Source organism: Chinchilla lanigera, unplaced genomic scaffold (assembly GCF_000276665.1).
Source record: "Chinchilla lanigera isolate Chin_1 unplaced genomic scaffold, ChiLan1.0 scaffold00043, whole genome shotgun sequence".
Taxonomy (NCBI): domain Eukaryota; kingdom Metazoa; phylum Chordata; class Mammalia; order Rodentia; family Chinchillidae; genus Chinchilla; species Chinchilla lanigera.
The window spans coordinates 17,916,544-17,935,056 of NW_004955444.1; the positions used below are offsets into that span (position 1 = coordinate 17,916,544).

At 37.6% G+C, this 18,513-nt stretch overlaps 1 protein-coding gene across 3 annotated transcripts in view; it reads right to left on the minus strand.

Moving 5' to 3' along the window:
- The window catches only part of Chd7 (chromodomain helicase DNA binding protein 7), a 207,625-nt gene that overhangs the window by 56,545 nt on the left and 132,567 nt on the right, over positions 1 to 18,513 (minus strand). For all 3 annotated transcript variants that reach the window (XM_005392182.2, XM_005392181.2, XM_005392183.2), the window contains 3 exons: positions 13,147 to 13,288; positions 7,971 to 8,108; positions 6,866 to 6,931 (listed from right to left, as the gene is read on the minus strand). In XM_005392182.2, coding sequence (XP_005392239.1) covers positions 6,866 to 6,931; positions 7,971 to 8,108; positions 13,147 to 13,288 — 346 coding nt within the window. The remainder of the gene's footprint in view (positions 1 to 6,865; positions 6,932 to 7,970; positions 8,109 to 13,146; positions 13,289 to 18,513) is intronic.

Below are 18,513 nucleotides of genomic sequence, written 5' to 3' on the forward strand. Positions count from 1 at the left end.
GAAAGTGATGACTTACTCCCACAGGAGCACAGAATTGCCTGAGCGCGCAGAGCGGGGCCTCCCTGGAAAGACGCGCACGCTGTGAGCACAGGAGGGCTGCGCAAGGAAGACTGACGTGCTCGGGCCGCGCACACTACTCCACTCGACGGGCTTGAGCTTCTACGACATGAATCATTTTAACTCCTCCCTAACCACATGCAGCTTCATTCACAACAACTTGACCCCAAATCTGGCTTTCTGCCAAACCCACAGTGTTAAGTAGACGCCAAGTGTACCATTTTCTCAGGCAGCAGCCAATTAGCAACTGCTCTCCTGAATGCCATATGTATTATTTTTGGCTGCCTCATGGCAACTTTACATTGTGGGTTTTGTAATGTTTTAAAATATTTAAAAGACATTTATTTCTCCATATAGTTAATAACTCTAAACAAGAACCCATATAAAACTAAACCTTGTTCTCATGCTGTAATTTCAGTGCATCACTATTCATAGTTTTAGTTTTACTCAATGGTACAATTAAAACCTCTCAGACAAGATGTCTCACATACATAGCAGCCAAATAAAATTAACACTCCAAATACTTCATTCAGGCTAGGTTAAAATCCTGATACCTGTCAGCCAAATCAAGAGTTTTCAGTGCTAAGATTATCTGTAACGTCTCCCTTGATCCTACCTGCTATAGCGTATGCAGAAGATAATGTTTATACGATATTTTAGATATCTCTCTCTTGCTCTCTTTTTCCCTCCCACCCTTTTGGTTGTAAGCTGTTAAACAAGTCATAATATGTAATTTTCTTCTGGAACATTTGATCAGATAAAGCAGAGATATAAAACATAAACACCCCTCACAGATGTTACAGAATTGCTTTTACACTTGTACCACAGCCCCCAAAGCCTGTTCTGAGGGTCATACATGGGTGCTACACTGCTTCCTAGATGCTTTGAAGAAAATTAAGGCAAGTAGGAACACAGCAGAGGACAAACAAAAGAGCAAACATTTCTACTGGAACAGATTGTCACAGATCTGTTCAAAGGCACGATTTCCCTCAATCTATAATCTTCAAGCTACTGTGAATAACTGTGAACTTAAGATTTGCTCACAATTTTTACTGTATCAGTTAAACCTGAAATGTACATATTTTTCAGCTTGTCTAAAGATCATCAATAAGAAGACTGAATATTCAGGAATGTGGTCAACACCTCTTAGTATCTGATTGTGCCCCAATGGGTGTGTGGAAGGTCATAAATATAAAACAGCTTCTCAAACCAGTATATTCAGGATGTCATCATTTTTGCAGACTTTTAGTTACCCCAAATGAAATGAAATGAAATGAAATGAAATGATGGCCAGATATCTTCAAAAGCCAACCACATAAAGCTGGAGTTAATTTATAGATAAATTACAGTCAATTCAAGTAATCCATCCAGGATGCAGCTGTAATATTTCCCTATTCTATTCCATTTCAAGATATACTATCTTTATATAGAATTAAGAGATTCCAGGAGAAGGGCAGAGATTAGATAGTAGACAACCAGGAGAATGAAAGGCAAGATCTTTCCATGTTTTTCCCAACACATCATGACAGCTACACTTAGAATGGAATTCAAATATCTGAGCTTTTACTCTTTTGACACTAACTATATTTCTTTCAATTCTGAGTTTTAAAAAAGCTATACATGTTCTAGGTAGCGGTGAGACAGGCTTTATCATTTCCATGCTAACTTCCTTCTTTTTAGTATCAGCTTCACTGCTCTTTCTACTTCATTCTGAATGGTCTCACTGCTCCACAATTCTAAGTGGACACTCTATTTCACACGAGCAAATCTTCAACAGTGGAAACAGTTTTCATTCTATCTTACCAAAAAGTTCTCTTACAACCACCACCTGTTTCCAGCTCTCACTAGTATTCATTTTCTTGTGACCAGCTAGTCCTCTAGAAATCTGCTGTGAAGATATCTAATGAGAGGGTCTAGATACAGTTAGTATTGTAAGTGTCCCCCAAAGGCCCATCCCCAAATGATTAGACCTTTGTTCCGTACTATTTATTGAGAGGTGGTAGAAACTTTAGGAGATGGGGCTTAGTGGAGGGTTCTGGGTAATTGGGGGCATGTCCTCAAAGGAAGTAGTGGGTGGAATCCCAGGGCCTCCTCTCTTCCTCTCTCTTTCATGTTTTCTGACCATAAAGTAAACAGCTTCACTCCACCAGGAGCTCCTGCCATGATATGTTGTGACAGGCCCAAAGCAATGAGGTCAATTAGTCATGTACGGAAACCTCCATATCTGTGAACAAAAATAACCCTTTTCCCTAAATAATTCTGGGGAAAAAAAAAAGTGCCTAGTGCCTGGGAGGAAGGGACTAGGTTCTGCAACCTCACTTAGCAACACCTAGAGCTGGTGCAGAATTGTTCTGGGGATGTGAATCTTTCAGATGTCCCTAAATATAGCACTGTTTTGTTTAACTGACCATACATGTAGGATAACCATCTCCTTGCCCCAGAACTATAAATAGAACTGTTTTTCACTTTTTCCTTTCACATAAATACAATCATGCTGACCTCTTTATTTTGGCAAAACAAATAGTGAAAGCATATGAACTCCTGAGCTTCAATTATTCATTAAATGGCAGTCATTCTGACCAGCCTCCAACACCTCACACTCCCCCTTTTCCAGACGTCATCCTTTACTGTGCATACCCATGAATAACAGAGATGGAGCACTAGGACCACACACACACACACACACACACACACACACACACACACAAAACACTTAAAACTATTTCATGAATAGCTACCAGTGCTTGAGAGCACTCTAATTTCATGTGTTAACAGAATATTTCTGAGAAATGTGCTTGTCTATAGAAATCTTTATTATTCATAAGCTTAAAGTTCTATTATATATTAGAAGTTCTATTATATATTAGTTCTATATATTAAGCCATAGTTGTCCCATTCTTCACATGAACCAGAATCCTTGACTGTAAAATAGACAGACTCCTGTGGCCACATGAATTCAAAAAGGCTATCCAGCATTTGATACTTCTATTGCCTGAAAGAAGGAACGATCTTTCCTAAACAATCTGTTGCAGTTACCTTGGACAAACAAAGCTAAACTACAGTGCAAAAAAGAAAAACTTTTCTGGGAGTGGTGGTGCACACCTATAATCCTAGCGCTCAAGGGGTTGAGGTAGGAGGATTTTAAATTTGTGCCCAGCCTGGGTTATGTAGTGAGTTCAAGTCCAGCTTGAACCACACAGTGAGACCCTGTCTCAAAAAATTAAAAAACAGAAACAAAGTTAATGCATAAAAGTATGAAAAAGTGCCTTCACATAGACAGCAATAAGGTATGGATATGAATCCCTCTGGCTCAACTTACTGCATACTCTAACACAGATAAATCACAGTTCACTTAGGGAGAAAATAAGAACACAAAAATGAATGAAATTAAGAGTTTTGTGGGGTTTTTTTTTTTTTTTTTTTTTTTTTTTCCTTTTTTGAGACAGGATCTCACTCTGTAATTCAGACTGGTCTTAAACTCACTATGTAGCCCAGGCTGGACTCGAACATACTGGGATCCTCCTGCCTCAGCTTCCCAAGTGCTGGCATTATAGGCACACACTACCATGCCCAGCAAGTTTTGTTGTAACTTTATACTTTTATTTTTAGCTGCTAGATTGAAATGAAGAGAATTAAAACAAATGCTCTGGAATTTAAAGAAAAATTAAGAATTTTAGAGAATATGGCCAGAATTTGTCTTTGGAACTATTTTTTAAGGTTTTAATTCACAAAGACTTTGAACTCTTCTCCAAACATAGATGGCTCACAGCAGAAAGGGCTATTAAACTAAATGCAGAAAATGAAAGATTTGGGGCTGGGGATTTAGCTCAGCGGCACAGCACCTGCCTGGCAAGTGCAAGGTCGTGAGTTTGATTCCCAGTACCGGAAAAAAACAAAACAAAAAAAAAAAAAAAAAAGAAAATGAAAGATTTTACCTTCAATATGATCCAAATATCCATTCACATATAGTGTCTAATTCAAAATCAAATACAAACAAAACTATGGCCCTTCCACAGGGTCACATTCAAATTAACTTGCGTTTACAGCATATAAATGCCCGAACCCCCCCCCCCATTAAACATAAGGTGCTTGCTGAATGAGACAGCTCCGCCAGAGAAGTTCTGTGAGCTGCCTAACTCCATCGTAACGGAACAGCATGCTTCTGAGGTTACAGCCGTGAAGTTTACTGACTGTGAAACCCCTGAGTTCCCACTATGTGTTGGGCTTCTCCCTGCAGACAGGCATTGGGATACCACAGTCACTTTCTACAGGGCTGGCAGGAAGGCAGAAAGACACCTTCTCATAGCTACTTCTTAAATTATTCATGGTAATAGGAAACAGACCAGCAAGGACAGCTAGAATCCACAGAAAAATCTCAAATTTCCTTTTGTTTCTATTTGCAATGCTTTCCTCCAGTATTTCTAAATCTGATAACTTTAATAAGTACTTTAAGAGCCACTCTGAGAGCACTAGCAATTTAAAAAATTAATTCTTGTGAATATTTATCTTCTCAGGATTTTAAATGCCCTTTTAAAAAATACCATAATAGACAAGCAATTAAGTGAGTTCCACTTCTCTTCCTTACTTCAAATCATATCCCATAGCATACAGCACCTTTCAGGGGAATGCTTCCACTAATTTTCTCCATCCTGAAATTCACCTCTTTTATCTACAGTTGTAATCTATAATTGAGGAGTGGGGTGTTTGTAACAGGGTCTCACTATTAGCCCAGGCTGGCCTCAAACTTGCAATCTTCCTGACTTAGCCTCCTGAGTGTGGGGATTACAGATGTGTATCACCAACACCTGGCTAAACTATCATTTTCAGTGCCCTACAGTAAGATAAACTGGATTACCAGTAAATGGTAACAACATCTATGCCTAAAATATACACACCTGTCTTTAAAGGGTAGCTAAGAAAAAAAGTGGGTAACACAGAAAGAAAAAAAGCAGTGTCCTACATAATGCATAGGCTAAATAGCTCTGAATAAGAGAGCTAATTATAATTTGCAACTTCCAAACCTGCTGAGTAGGCTGCTGAAGTACTATCAACTGAATGAAAATCAGTGTATCCCATTAAATGACATGCTATTTACTCAAACAAGTCACTTCAATTCAGTGAAGGGGATTATTCTTTAAAGCATGTCAAGTATTTAAATTTTATCATATATCTACAATTTGCAAATGAACAGTCCTAGAGTCATTAGTAGGATAAAAATATAACCTTTTTAATGAGTTAAATAGTGCTCACTTCTGCTTGAACAGGTGGGAGAGCTGGCTGAATTTTATCATTTAATTCATTAGGGCCAAAATTTTTAGTGTCATCAGAGAGCCTCACACACCCTACCCTTGAACTCCATTTGAAAATATCTTGACATATTCTTCTCAATTATTTCACATGAGCTGGAGTTATATAAACTGATAAAAATCTATATCCTGAATCACACAACAGAAAAGCAAGCAGTATTAAAATGATGGTAAAGAAGTTTACTGTTCGGTGCAATGACATTTTCATGGATCTCTTGATAAAACTATTTGAATAGCTAAGACTTGCTAGTTGATAAGCCTGGGATCTCACTTTAAAACCCACAATTCCTCTGATCTTCATCTTTCTCACTGGGAAATCATACTGTGTACATTTTATTAAAGAGAATCCACTTTATTTCGCGTACCCAAAAACTGAAGGGGACTTTGGGGTACATGGTTCAGTGGCAGAGTGCTGCCAGCATGTACAAGGACCTGGGTTCAATCTCCAGTGCTGCAAACACAAAGTACACTCACCGAAGTTGCACTTCTACCCATCTTGAAAGCAAATAAAAAGAACTGCACTGATTGAAGCTGAGGGGAAGATACCTATACCCAAAGCCACTTACTGGAGATACTGAAATTGTATGCTAGAATACGTAAATACACCTGAATACCAACATAATTATTTGAAAGAGGTAAAGCACTTTCCAAACTGCACAAGAACAGAGATAGCTGGGACGGAACAGGGAATTTTCATCAATAGGAGACAATATAATGTCAATGGAATTCTTCACTCAAGAGTACATGAGTCCATGTACCAACTGCTCACAAGGAACATAAACACTGTACACTGCAAACATGTCCTACAAAGGGATCAAGAGACGGGCTGTAGCAGGGAGGGAAGGAAAGGAAAGGTAATGAAAAAAGGAATTAAGTAACATGTGACATGTGCATGTACCAACTACTCACAAGGACTCTAAGTATCATACACTATACGCATGCACAAATAAAACAGTGCATGAGTCTCTCAACAAGATAATCACAAGTTCTTAGAGGTTAAACAGCCCTATATTTCATCTTTGCACTGCTAATACAAATATTTCAACTATAAATGAAAAAAATGTTACAAAATTATTGAGAAAACATCTCCTTGCCAAAAGAATAAAAAGACTATCTCACCATGAGGCTGGGGTGGGGGGCCTTCCAAAGGGAGATGAGAGGTAAGTGCATGTTTTGGATTATTGTGAATAATTTTTAATAAAAAAGGAGTCTGTAACTCTGAGTCTCCCATATATTTCTTCAGAGACCTCTAAGTTCCTCGCCTGCTCTGAGTGATGTAACAAAGCTTAACACATTTTAATTTCATGGCTTGATGTATCTGAACTTTATCTGAAGTTAAAATGTTCCACAGATTTATATTAGACTAAGAAATCCAACAAGATAAAAAATATTACCAGAAAGTCTACCTTACAATAGTTGATGCTTAAAAGAAAATTACAAAGCAAATAATCCTAAAAGAGGCACATACACCACAGATTTTGATTGTTCCAAATGCTGCTTACCTGCTTTTTCACTGAACGACTGCTCATGATTTTTTCTACCACTGGGCCTTCTGCATCAACAGATTCCTAAGAAAATAAAGCGGCATACATAAATCAGTCCAAATGGAAAACATTTCAGTTCACACTACAAGAGCAAAAACTCATTCCCCTTTGCCACTATCTCCACACTTTGAAATCACTGAGTACAGAGTCACCGGTGGGAAATGTGACTGCAAAAAACAAAAATCTCACTCCACAGAAAGGCAGAAGGAAGAGCTGTGCTTATTACTCCATGATTATGTGATTTAATTACGTAGACTAGCATGGGTCCCTCAAGCCAGAGAGCATTCAGAAACTCCAGCTGCCAAGAGAAAATAATCTCTGCATGATAGCAGTCAAAAATATAACTTCTTCATCTATACCCATGGGGTAAATATACTCATCATTCTGTTATTGCAGGCAGCTTTTATCTATGGAGGTCACATAAAACATTGTGCCACCAGTTAACACAGCACAAATTACCAAATAAGATATGAAATTGCGTTTAACATACTGTACTTTTCAATGTGCTATCAGTTTGTTAACTAAAGTACAGTAATAGTAAAAAGAGTATTTTTTTTTAAATTCTTTACAATAATCCTACATTAGAATCTATATTTTATCCAAACTATTTTATCCATCATTTACATTGCACAGAGAATAAAGTATGCCCTGCTGGGTACTACAAGGCAGTAATTTCATAAAGGGGTTCTTACAGTGCTGAACAGCAGGAGACGAGCTTGAGTGGTTTATTAAAGTCCCAGAAGCTACAGCACTGAATTCTCAGAGGTAAATTCAGCTGCCTCATATTCTAGCTCTCACTCTTCCCTCAGCATAGACCATTAATTCTCCAAAATTGTGTCAAATTACATATCCCAGGCTTGTATAAAAATAAATTTCAGTGAACAGGGCTTTTAAAAAGATACTGCTAAACAACTAATTTCCCAAAGCACATTAGCCACCATCAGATGAATGTTCCCCTGCTGGAAAGTCCAACACTGTCACCGAACTTCTCAGATTCCAGCTATGAGATTTCCCGTCCACCTTCTAAAATGCATACATGAACCACAGAAGTCTGGCTGCTAACCTGCTGCTCCGACTGTGAGGTGTTGGAGGGGGAGTCTCTCCCTGCAGCATCCGCATCGTCTGCCTCCTCATCCGAAATCTTGAACTCCAAGTCTTCAGTGTAGCGCTTTCTCTTCACCTGCCTGCTGGACCGCCTCTTCTACAACAGAATCCCAACAATGTGGTTTTAGAAAGCAATCACTTTCTAACAGCTCAGGATGGTAAGATATGTTTTAAAAAGATAATGTTAAAGAAAAGTTGGTAACTGTAATCCCATAAATCAAGTGAATAGATCATTGTGGCAACGAATATAAAGAAAATGGGAGGAAATGTGGACTGGACTCGAGGGACAGCCATTACACGCTGCTCCCAGGAAAACGTCCTTCAATAGCATAATGGAAGCAACGACAAATCTCGTTCCGCATTCCAGTAGGGTGTCTATTGAACCAGAGTGGCACTAGTAGACCTGGGCCTACTTTTATATGATTGAAAACTTTTCATATAAAAAGTCCCTAAAATGCATTAGAAGACACTCTGTAAATTACAACATTCTAAACAAATATTGTTACATTACTATTCAAAGTACGCCATATTTCAGAAGACTACTTAAATAAGAAGTTTCTGTATTTGAATTTCAGTCCTAAAAGAGACAGTCTGGAAATTAGGAAGAGGCAAATGAATGACAAAGTTGAATGACAAAATTCATGATGAATGACTATGAAGACTAATCTTAACTGTTTTAACTTTTTGTCTTGCAGCTTAAAATTTAAGATTGGTAACAGCTAGCTTTGGTACAACTGTTGGTAAAATGAGTATTCTCACACTCCTGTAGTCAAAATATAACCCAGTACGGCCTCTCCAGAACAATGTGGCCGTATATAGCAATATTAAAACGTGCCAACCCTTTGGCCCAGCAGTTCCATTTCTAGTAAGCTACATACATATCTTGATTCTACTTAAGACAAATAAAAAATTTTGTCTATTTTGATATGTGGGTCATCCAAAAAAAAACACCTTAAAACAAAGGGCATGTATGTCTCATGTCCTTCGATAATTATTTGCTAAAAAATGAATAAGTGTGCTTTCAGTAACAGAAAAAAACTGAAAAATCGCACAAATCGTAAATAGTATTAACTCTTAAAAAAGAGTAAAAGCAGCAGGGTGGGTTTTATGTTTTAAATTTGGTCTTAAAAGAAACATTCTAAAAAGTTTTTAAGAGATGGAGGGTTGAATGGTAAAATTCATAATGAATGATGATGAAAAATAATTTTTCTTTTCTTTTCTTTTCTTTTCTTTTCTTTTTTTTCTTTTTGGTACTGGGACTCGAACCCAGGACCTTGTGCTTGCCAGGCAGGTGCTTATGCCACTGAGCTATATCCTTGGCCCTGCTTTTCTTAAAAAAGTAAAAATTTTAACTGTTTTTGAAATTTTGTGCAAAGTAATTCTATTGTTCAACCTTTTAAGCAAACAATTAGCACTGTTAGTTAAAATGGTGAGAAATACGCCTATGTGATAAAATCTAAGTTTAAATATGACACACATTAAGTTTGAAATTGTTAACGAACACCAGAATTTTACAGCTACAGACCGGGTCAGGAAAACACATAAAAGAAATAAAAAAATACTGAAAACACAGGATGTAAGTGTTTTCTATAAGGGTGATGTAATAAAACTTTTTAAGAATCTCATGCATTTTACAGTTGAGACACCGAGGCGAGAGGTGACACGCCCTTCATGTACACAGGGACTGAGTCTCTGAAGTTAGGACCAGCAGGGGCTCGCCACTTTTTCCTACAGATAGGGACGGACTGACTTTAATCCTAGTAAGTCTGTGTTCTCTTCTACTTTCAGAAAGTGGTATGAGAGAGTTCACACTCAGGATAATATGACTATCAAACATCCTGATCGATACAAATCTCAGCTCTACGCAAAGAGGGCAACAGAGGCACACAGCCACAAAGGTCACTTAGGGTAAAGTTTTATTAACACTAGTGGCCTTGACCAAAGGAATGACAGGAGCTGGAGGTTGCTTGAGAAAACCCCCTAGTCAAGACAGAGCTTCCACGCTGCTCAGCACAGTCAAATGCTGGTGGAGGCAGCAGAGGAATCGGGGCCGTTCTGCCGTCTGGATCCTTCTCCACATCTCAGGAGGTGGCCTGACCTCATGAGCCATACGGCTGAGCACTGCTGCTTGAACGGGCCCTAACTTTCACGTGGCTTTGGATGAGTCACTTTGTGGGCCTCAGTTTCCCGGCCTGCAGGCTGGGTTTAAGGATAAAAACTACCCCTTACAAATACTGTGAAGATCACGTAAGGGATTTCACTTAAAATACTGTAAAATACAATTAGGAAGATTAAAGTCACCATTAAAAAGCTGTAGGTTTCCAAAGAAAAATGGCCCAGTTACCTTGCACAGCTTCCCTTCTCTCTTTCCAAAGCTGACCTACTTATTTTGACTCTCAGGCCCACTGGTCCATCCCTCACTTTTGGACTGTCAATTTCTTTATGATATAGAAGGCTCATTAAAAAAACAAACCCAGACTATTATGAAGAACAACGTTTTAACTGTATTAAAGTTAGCGTAGTAGCTATACTTCATCTGACACATCAGATTAACTAAACTGAAATGGACTAACTTCTGTTTCCATCTTGACACCATCACTGTGAGAGGACGTGGCACTGATGGCCCATCTGTGGCGTTTGATCAGGTTTCCACGCTTACGGCCACACTGTCACTGTATTCTTCCAGCACAAGTAACTGGGCAGGTTCTACACGGGTCTGAGACCAATCAACTTTACATTAAATTGCATTCTAGTATTAATAAAATGTTCCAGTAATAAAAGAGGAGATCTTTAAAAAACAGATTTATATATTGGCAAACATAACTCTTCGAATGTAAGTTCCTCTCAAACCAACTTGGTAATATAAAGCCATACAATGGTCATGGAATTAGTAATAAATACAAAGTCACTTAATAGGTATAAAACAAAAAAACATGCAAAATGTAATTACAATCAATTTTCTGAAATGTTTAAATGTTATACAGTTTACCTACTTTCTATATAGTAATTAACCTTAAAGCCAGTTACTTGGGGTATTAAGATTCCTTTTACAACTTCCCAATACAAAATTAAATTATTCAGAATGCACTATGTTTCTACTATGATCACTTAAACTACTACCACCTGTAAGATTTCTGTGAATGTAAATGAAACGTAAGAACTGTATTTAAACTGTAACTCAACAAAAACTTCTGGGTTGACACTTTAACACCCACTTTTAAAATTCAGACTGCCTCAGGAAAAAATATTCTTATACTTAAGCTATATACCTGTTTTAACTGAACAGAAGATTTAAATGTGTTTCCAGGATCTCCCTGCTATAATACCTTGTCAGTTTGGAGTTACTTACATTATATGGCATTCACTTTTGGAAACCAATTATAAAATCAAGAATTTTTACTCTAAGCCCTTCATCCATGTGTTATAAGAAACATAACAAATAAGCATTCAGTATCACTTCCTACATCAGAGATGCCAGGAATTGAACCCGTAACAGTTACACGCTAGGCAATGGAAAGGCTACACTGATATTCACCTAAATTGTCATTTTTCTATAACTGAAATGTAGAAGAGAAAAAATCCAAATTACTATTCATAAAGTCCATTTGAGTCTTAATTAATACAAATAGGCTGTTTAGAAAACAGCAGCAGTATTTTGAAAGAAATAATGAATTTCCATAATTTGTAAATAAATCTTTTTAATGTTGTCCAAGAACCACTTTTATAAAGGTCCTGCGTTGAGCAAACACAAATCAGGACAAAAGATCCCTGAGGGTAAAAATAAAATTCAAAATCATTGAAATATTTTATTTAAAACTGCTTAATCAATTAAAAAAAAGATATCAATTACCTTCCCAATATCTTTCCACTGACATAAAATAAAAATAAATTAACTAACCTACAGTGCAAAGGTATCACTATGTTAGTGATCCAACCAAACCAAACACCACCAAATTACATTCATTCACTTACTCTCTCCATTTCTTTTTTCAGGTTCTTAGCTTAGGTCATTCTGTGCAGTGAAAGATACTGAAGAGCTCTACTCAAAATACAAAAATTAAAACAAAAAGAAAACTAAAATTTCTTAGAATAGGGCTATATATTACAAATATTTTGTTTCTAACTGGTAGGAGTACAGATGAATGTGTACACTAAATGTTAAAAAAAAGAAAAAAAGAAGTCTAATAAGCTTCTCAGGGTTGGATTCTTATTCCAGTGGGACTCCTCAGTAACTGCTCCCTGATAACTCAGATGTCATTCACACCAGTCACATTCCCAGTCATCCCAGCGGACTAGACTGGCATCCTTCCAAGAAACCTAACAAGGAAATAATTTTTAACCGTCACGTGCCAACATCCCCTTAGTCCAATCAGTGAAGGCAGTGTACTTTATACATAAGAACTCAAATTCCTAATATTTATTTCAGAGCGTTTCTGAATTCATTCCTACAAAATTCTTGTAAGTCAAGAGAATCTAATACTGGAAAATTCTGCAGAGTGGCCTTTGGGACACTACTGACTTGTTCATAGAAACCTCAGTATTACATGAATGTATTTCATCTCTGATCAGATGTCAGAAAACTTAAGACAACCTACAAATTATGCCTTGGTTATTATTTTGTGAAATTAAAAATAAAAGACATACAACCAAGCTTCAAAGAAATTATGAAAATGTGAGTCAAGCTGTAAATGAACTAAAGGTAACCAATGTCAACAATAACATATATTATAAACAGCAAAAATACATTTAAGAAATAAAGGAAGAGCCTTTGTTTTATTAATCACAAATTCAAAGATGGCAAAACCAAACTCGGTAGGAGTTTAATTTTGCATTGTGCCCTCCCCACTCCCCATACTAGTTCTCATCACTATGGATATAGTATTCCAGGCAACCATAAAAACATTTCACAAGCATTTCCACCAAAAAGATGGGGGGTGGTTGTAGTATACTTTATACGTAGCTAACATCAACCATGTAACAGTTACACACTAGTCAACTGGAAAGGATGCACTGATATTCACCTAAACTGTGATTTTCTATAACTGAAATAGAGAAGAGAAAAATATCCAAATTATTATTCATAAAGTCCATTCGAAGTAGATAACTGAAGTTCAGGAAGAGAATGGTGGTATTACCTGTATACCTGGGTCTTCATCTTCTTCAGGAGGAGGAGATGGTGGGGGTGTTTTGTCTAAGTCTGAATTTTCAGAACCTTCTGTTTTTCCCTTGTTGACTTTTTTCTTCAAAGTACTTGCTTCTGAATCAGATTTCTTATTACTAGAATTCAAAGTAGATCACTTAGTGTTCACTTTTTAATGTAGTTTTCTTCATTTCCCATACCTTCTATTTTCCACATTAATAACCCTAAAGTAGAGTTGACAACTGGTAAGTTGATACACGATGGCCAGTTATAGTTAAATGGTATTCTCAAGTTAGCAAAACTCCATATTGATGACCTTTAGCAAATATTTGACCTGGTTAAAGTAAAATTGCAAGCAAAAACTCCTAATACCATACACAGTGTACTTATTTAAAACTCCCACCAATACACCAAACCATAATGAAAAGCCAGGCTAAGAAGGTCTACCAAATTTTTAAGACGTGAAAAACCTTTATCTAAACTGTCAAAGAAAAATAGCATACAGTTACATCTTTGTGTTTCTTGCAGATAGCTGTGCTTACTTCTATTCAAATCCTTTGTGACCAGTCTTATTAAATATCCTCTCTTATACCATCCAGTTACATTTTAATCCAATTTATAATCTTTTAATAAGAAAAATTATACAGCAATTTCCTGAAATATATAATTTTACTTAATTCTGTGTTCTTAATTAAAAGTAAGTTTTATTTTGGTGGTAGGCATTTTTTGAGGTAACCACAACTAGTCTTTTTTCAAATGTTAGGTCTGTTAAATGAAAAATATTGCAAAGCACCCCAATAATTAAAGCACATATTCTAAAATATGTTGACAACAAATGATAATGGAATTTGAGTATTACATAAAAGACAGGAAAGAACTCCAAGAAAAAAAACACTTGTAAAATTTAAGTTTTAAATTCAAACCATTAGCTTTGATAGCCTTGCTGGGATACACACTTAGTACTACCTCTGATTTCCATATTGTTCCCAAGATTTCCTAATATCACATCATTTTGTAACACAAAAAAATAAGCCAACCTTGGCAATGATTATTCTTTTACTATTTGTAGGCATCTCAAATTCTAATTAATTTTAAAAACAAATGATGTATTTCAAAAACCTAAATTTATTTATGGGCTTGTAAATTTCCAGAAAAGTACTGGCAGAGTACATTAAACTGAATGTTTTTAGTCTAAGCTGCTACAAAAGGAACAAGACAAGATATCTGTATTCTTTTACTTAAGTAAGGCATGTGCTATAAGAAATATTTCAAGATTGCTAATGGCAATGTACCCATCTCAATCTAAAATGTATTTTTTCAACTAATAAAGTGCTTGTTTATCTTAAACTAGCTAATCTAAGTTTTAATACTTAGAGCTTATTTTGATTTTGCTGTTAACACTGTAGCACAGTTAATACCCATATACAGAAATAAAACAATTCAAGAATATAGCAAATGACATTTAGGTTTCAAGAGTCAACTTTATTTAAAAAAGAAGAAAGGCAGTGTCCTTAAAACTTCGAGTCACCAAAATACCACATAAAGTATATTTTTTAAATAAAAAAAACATCCATACAACAGTGCCTCATCCAACTGTCCTAGTGTTTACGCTACACATGGACAGAAGTCTCCCCTACTATGAGGCTCCATTTCCAGCATTTATTTCCGCTCTAACTGCCACAAATTATACAATACTACAGCTGAACACTGGGCCCCTTTCCTTTCATCTGCACGCCAAGAGCAATCAGATTACCCTGGTAACCAGCGGTCACATGACCAGCACCTGCTCTTTTGGCTGGATGCCACTGACTAAAGCCATCTGCTTCCCTCAATCAGCTTTCAAACATTCTCAACACCTGCGCTGCAGTGTTTTGTGGTTTCTTTTATCAAATCAGTGCAAAACTGCTTCCAAAACTTTACATATTTCTCAAATTTGTTTAAATCAGAGGTAGGCCTGTCAAAGGGTTGAACCTCTGCCAGGTAAAGTGAGCTGGCAGCTATGCTTTCCATGGTGACCTCTCTCTCCCAGAGTGAGGCACACAGTTTAATTTAGGGGGGTGGCCAGGCACTGCGTGCACTGTCCTACAGGAGCGAAAGGCTGCCTTGTCTGGAAGCCAACCAGAGCCCAGGTTTGAGGAAACATCTATTTGCTGCAGGAGAGAAGTGCTAATGATTTTCCATCTGCCCTTCCCAAGGATGAATTGTGTGGAACTTACAAGATGGCTGAAAGTCAGACAGGACCTCTCCAAATGCTTAGACAAAAAGCCTGTAGCTAAGAGAAGCACTTACCCCAGATCTGATTACTGAAAGACTGCAAACTCATTAGACCTTGCACCATTAATACTTAGAGACAGCTAAGCATTTCCAAGTACCAGTACACAGATCAAACACACTAAAAAGTCAAAAAAGGCTATGAATTCTTCAGTGTCCACCCAAAATATTACAAAATTATGTTGTCTATATAAAATTGCCTTTGTTAGTATTTTGCAGAAAATGATCTGGATTTTCAATTAAATATTACATTGAAACTATTTTGACCCAATACAGCCAAAATCAAAAGTTTCAACAAACGACAGCAATACACAACAGTGGCCAGAGCATGGTTTTAGTCAGACAGTCCTTAGTTCAACTGCCAACTGTCGCTTATGGTCTGTGACCCCAGGCTCCGCTGAGCCTCAGTTTCCTCACTGTAAAATAAAGTTAGTAATTATACCTTCCTCCAGAATTTATTATGAGGTTTAAGTGAGATAATGGAAGAAAGCTGAGGTAGCAATAAGCACACAGATGGTTAGCATTTATACACATCTGGAAGACAAGCAGCCACATCTGAGAAGTATTCTGTAGCCATGGCTTAGACCCACCTGGGCCAAATCAACTGCAGGGACTCAGAGAGAGGACCCCACTTGTACTGAGGATCACTTCGTCTAAGCTGTATAACCAGAAGGAAAATCCATCATTAATATCCTAATCACCAGCTAAAAGAACAGACCCAGAGAATGAATGTAACTCCCTCCCCAGTCCCATCACAACTGCTTTAATTCACGTTATTCCCACCCAGACTATACTGAGCTTCCCACTGTCTCGTCACTCTTGTGCCTCATAAGAAGGGCTACCGAGCACCTGATCAGTAGAAGAAGGTCAATCCACAAAATCCTGATTTAAATTTGTAAGATTCAAAACTGTTCTTTTATAATGCCAAGACCAAAACATAGCCATATATCCATTACTCATCCAAATTATAACAAAAGCTTGACTGTGCCAAGAGGGCACTCCTCCAGTTGTGAGGAGAAAACTGGTAATAAGGTGTGTCCCCTTACACAAACACTGCATTCTGGAGAGGAGGCCTCTCAGCTGCTTGGTACAGTTACAGAAGAACCTCAGTGTACCTCCAGTAGCTGCAGTAATGCCTGCTTATAGGACTAAGCCACAGCTGGGGCTGGATGCCACACAGCAACCTATGAGTGGGCCCACAAGACAATCTAGACATGTGTAGGGAACACTGTCAAATTCTAGCCTTGAATGGGAGCAGTCATGAAAAAAATTGCATCTGCCCTCATTCCTTTCTGAACCAGCTCTGCCTCTGGCGTTTCCAGCTCAGTGTCACTGTAGTGAAGGCAGACCACCACATGCAAACCCATCTCCTCAAGTCACCAGAACGATCAGGTGAAACGCAAGTCTTCCTGAGCCATTCTTCTGCTTAAATCCCATCTCCCCTATTTAATGTATGAGTCTCAGTAGTAGAGTACAACAGGGCTGTGACTTTTACAACTGGTAACATTAGTTTTATTTTTTGACTCTACGCACATGCCTGACACCTTACTCCTTGTTCTCTAGGCATACAAAACTATTCCTAAAACACACATCTGTCTGTCTTATATCTACTTTTGCCCTAACCTACTCATCTGCAAGACTTTGCCTGCCCATCCCTTATTTTAAGACCACCACAGCCTGAATTTGGTATGTTCTCACCCTATCTGTATGTCACTCGATGTACCCTTTAAAAGGACTATTTAAAATACACAAAATATGGAATGAATAATACCTTGAAGTATTAAAATCAAAGTACTGTGTGTAGGTGCCTTTCATAAATTCTCCTGTAAGCTCACGGGGAAGAACTATCTTATTTACTTTTGTATTTCCACTGCCTGTTCAAATAGGTTACCTACAATATTAGCTCATCTATAGAGTTAAGCAGTACAAGATAACGAGCCTTCCACTCATGAAGCTAGACTGAGATATACAAAAATCCACTCTCAGAGCTACAGACTGATGTACAAAGCCACCTACTCTAGGTGCTAGGGACTGAGACACAGAGCCACCCACTTCTAAAGCTGGACAAATCCTTGTAATCTTGGAAAGATATTTCTGCAGATGCTGCTAGAAACTTGAGGGGCTACTGTTCGTTCACTAATTTACCTTTGTGTATTTCATTATGAGGGTAGAGTTACACTGCAGGGCAGTCAGGTGTATTCAAGTGACCAAACTCCACAGTTTTGGGATTATCCCTGATATCATCAAAGTATACAACACAGTGATAAGCAAGTACTAGAGCAAAATACAATTCTGTATTCAGAGAGCAATACTTATCACGTTTAGACACTTGGGGATCTACTCTTATGAAATGATTCCTACTGATCTCTATTTGGTTTAAAATGGTAGTAAGAGTCCATCAAGATAGGCCTGATGCTATTTCCTAACATGGGGGCGGGTACACTTATCTGTGCTAAAATGTAGCGTACTAGTTCCCTTTGTTGAGAAAGAGTGCAATGCTCTAAGCAAGGCTTTACACTGTTTACCTGCGAGTGGGCCGCTGCTTTTCTCCTGTAAACTAAGCCTAAACTTTCTATAGACTGACAAACTCCACAGACTTCCACTTTCCAATACACTTTTAACTTTCCAAAGCAAATATTCTGAACTTCAGATTATAATGCACCTCTCGAGTACCCACGCTCTATTTTCTTTGTGTGTATATTTTAATTCTGCCTAATAAACCTCTTTGTGACTATTTTTAAATAAATAAACAAGGCATTATGCAAAAGGTCAGAATTTAATAGAAAACCAAAGAGCTTCCCTGATTTATTACAAAACTGAATGCAACTAAACATGTTGGCCTAAAGATCTACATCAAGAAAGATTTGAGCTGGGTGTGGTGGCAAATGCCTACAATCCCAGCACACAGGAGGCTGAGGCAGGAGGATCCCCATAAATTCAAGGTCAGCCTGGGTTACATAGTGAGTTCAAGGCCAGGGTGAATTACAGTGCAAGACAATGTCTCAAAAATTAAAAAGAGAGACAGTCAGACAGAGAGAGAAACACAGAGAGACAGACAGAGACACAGACAGTGACAGACAGGATTTGAAAA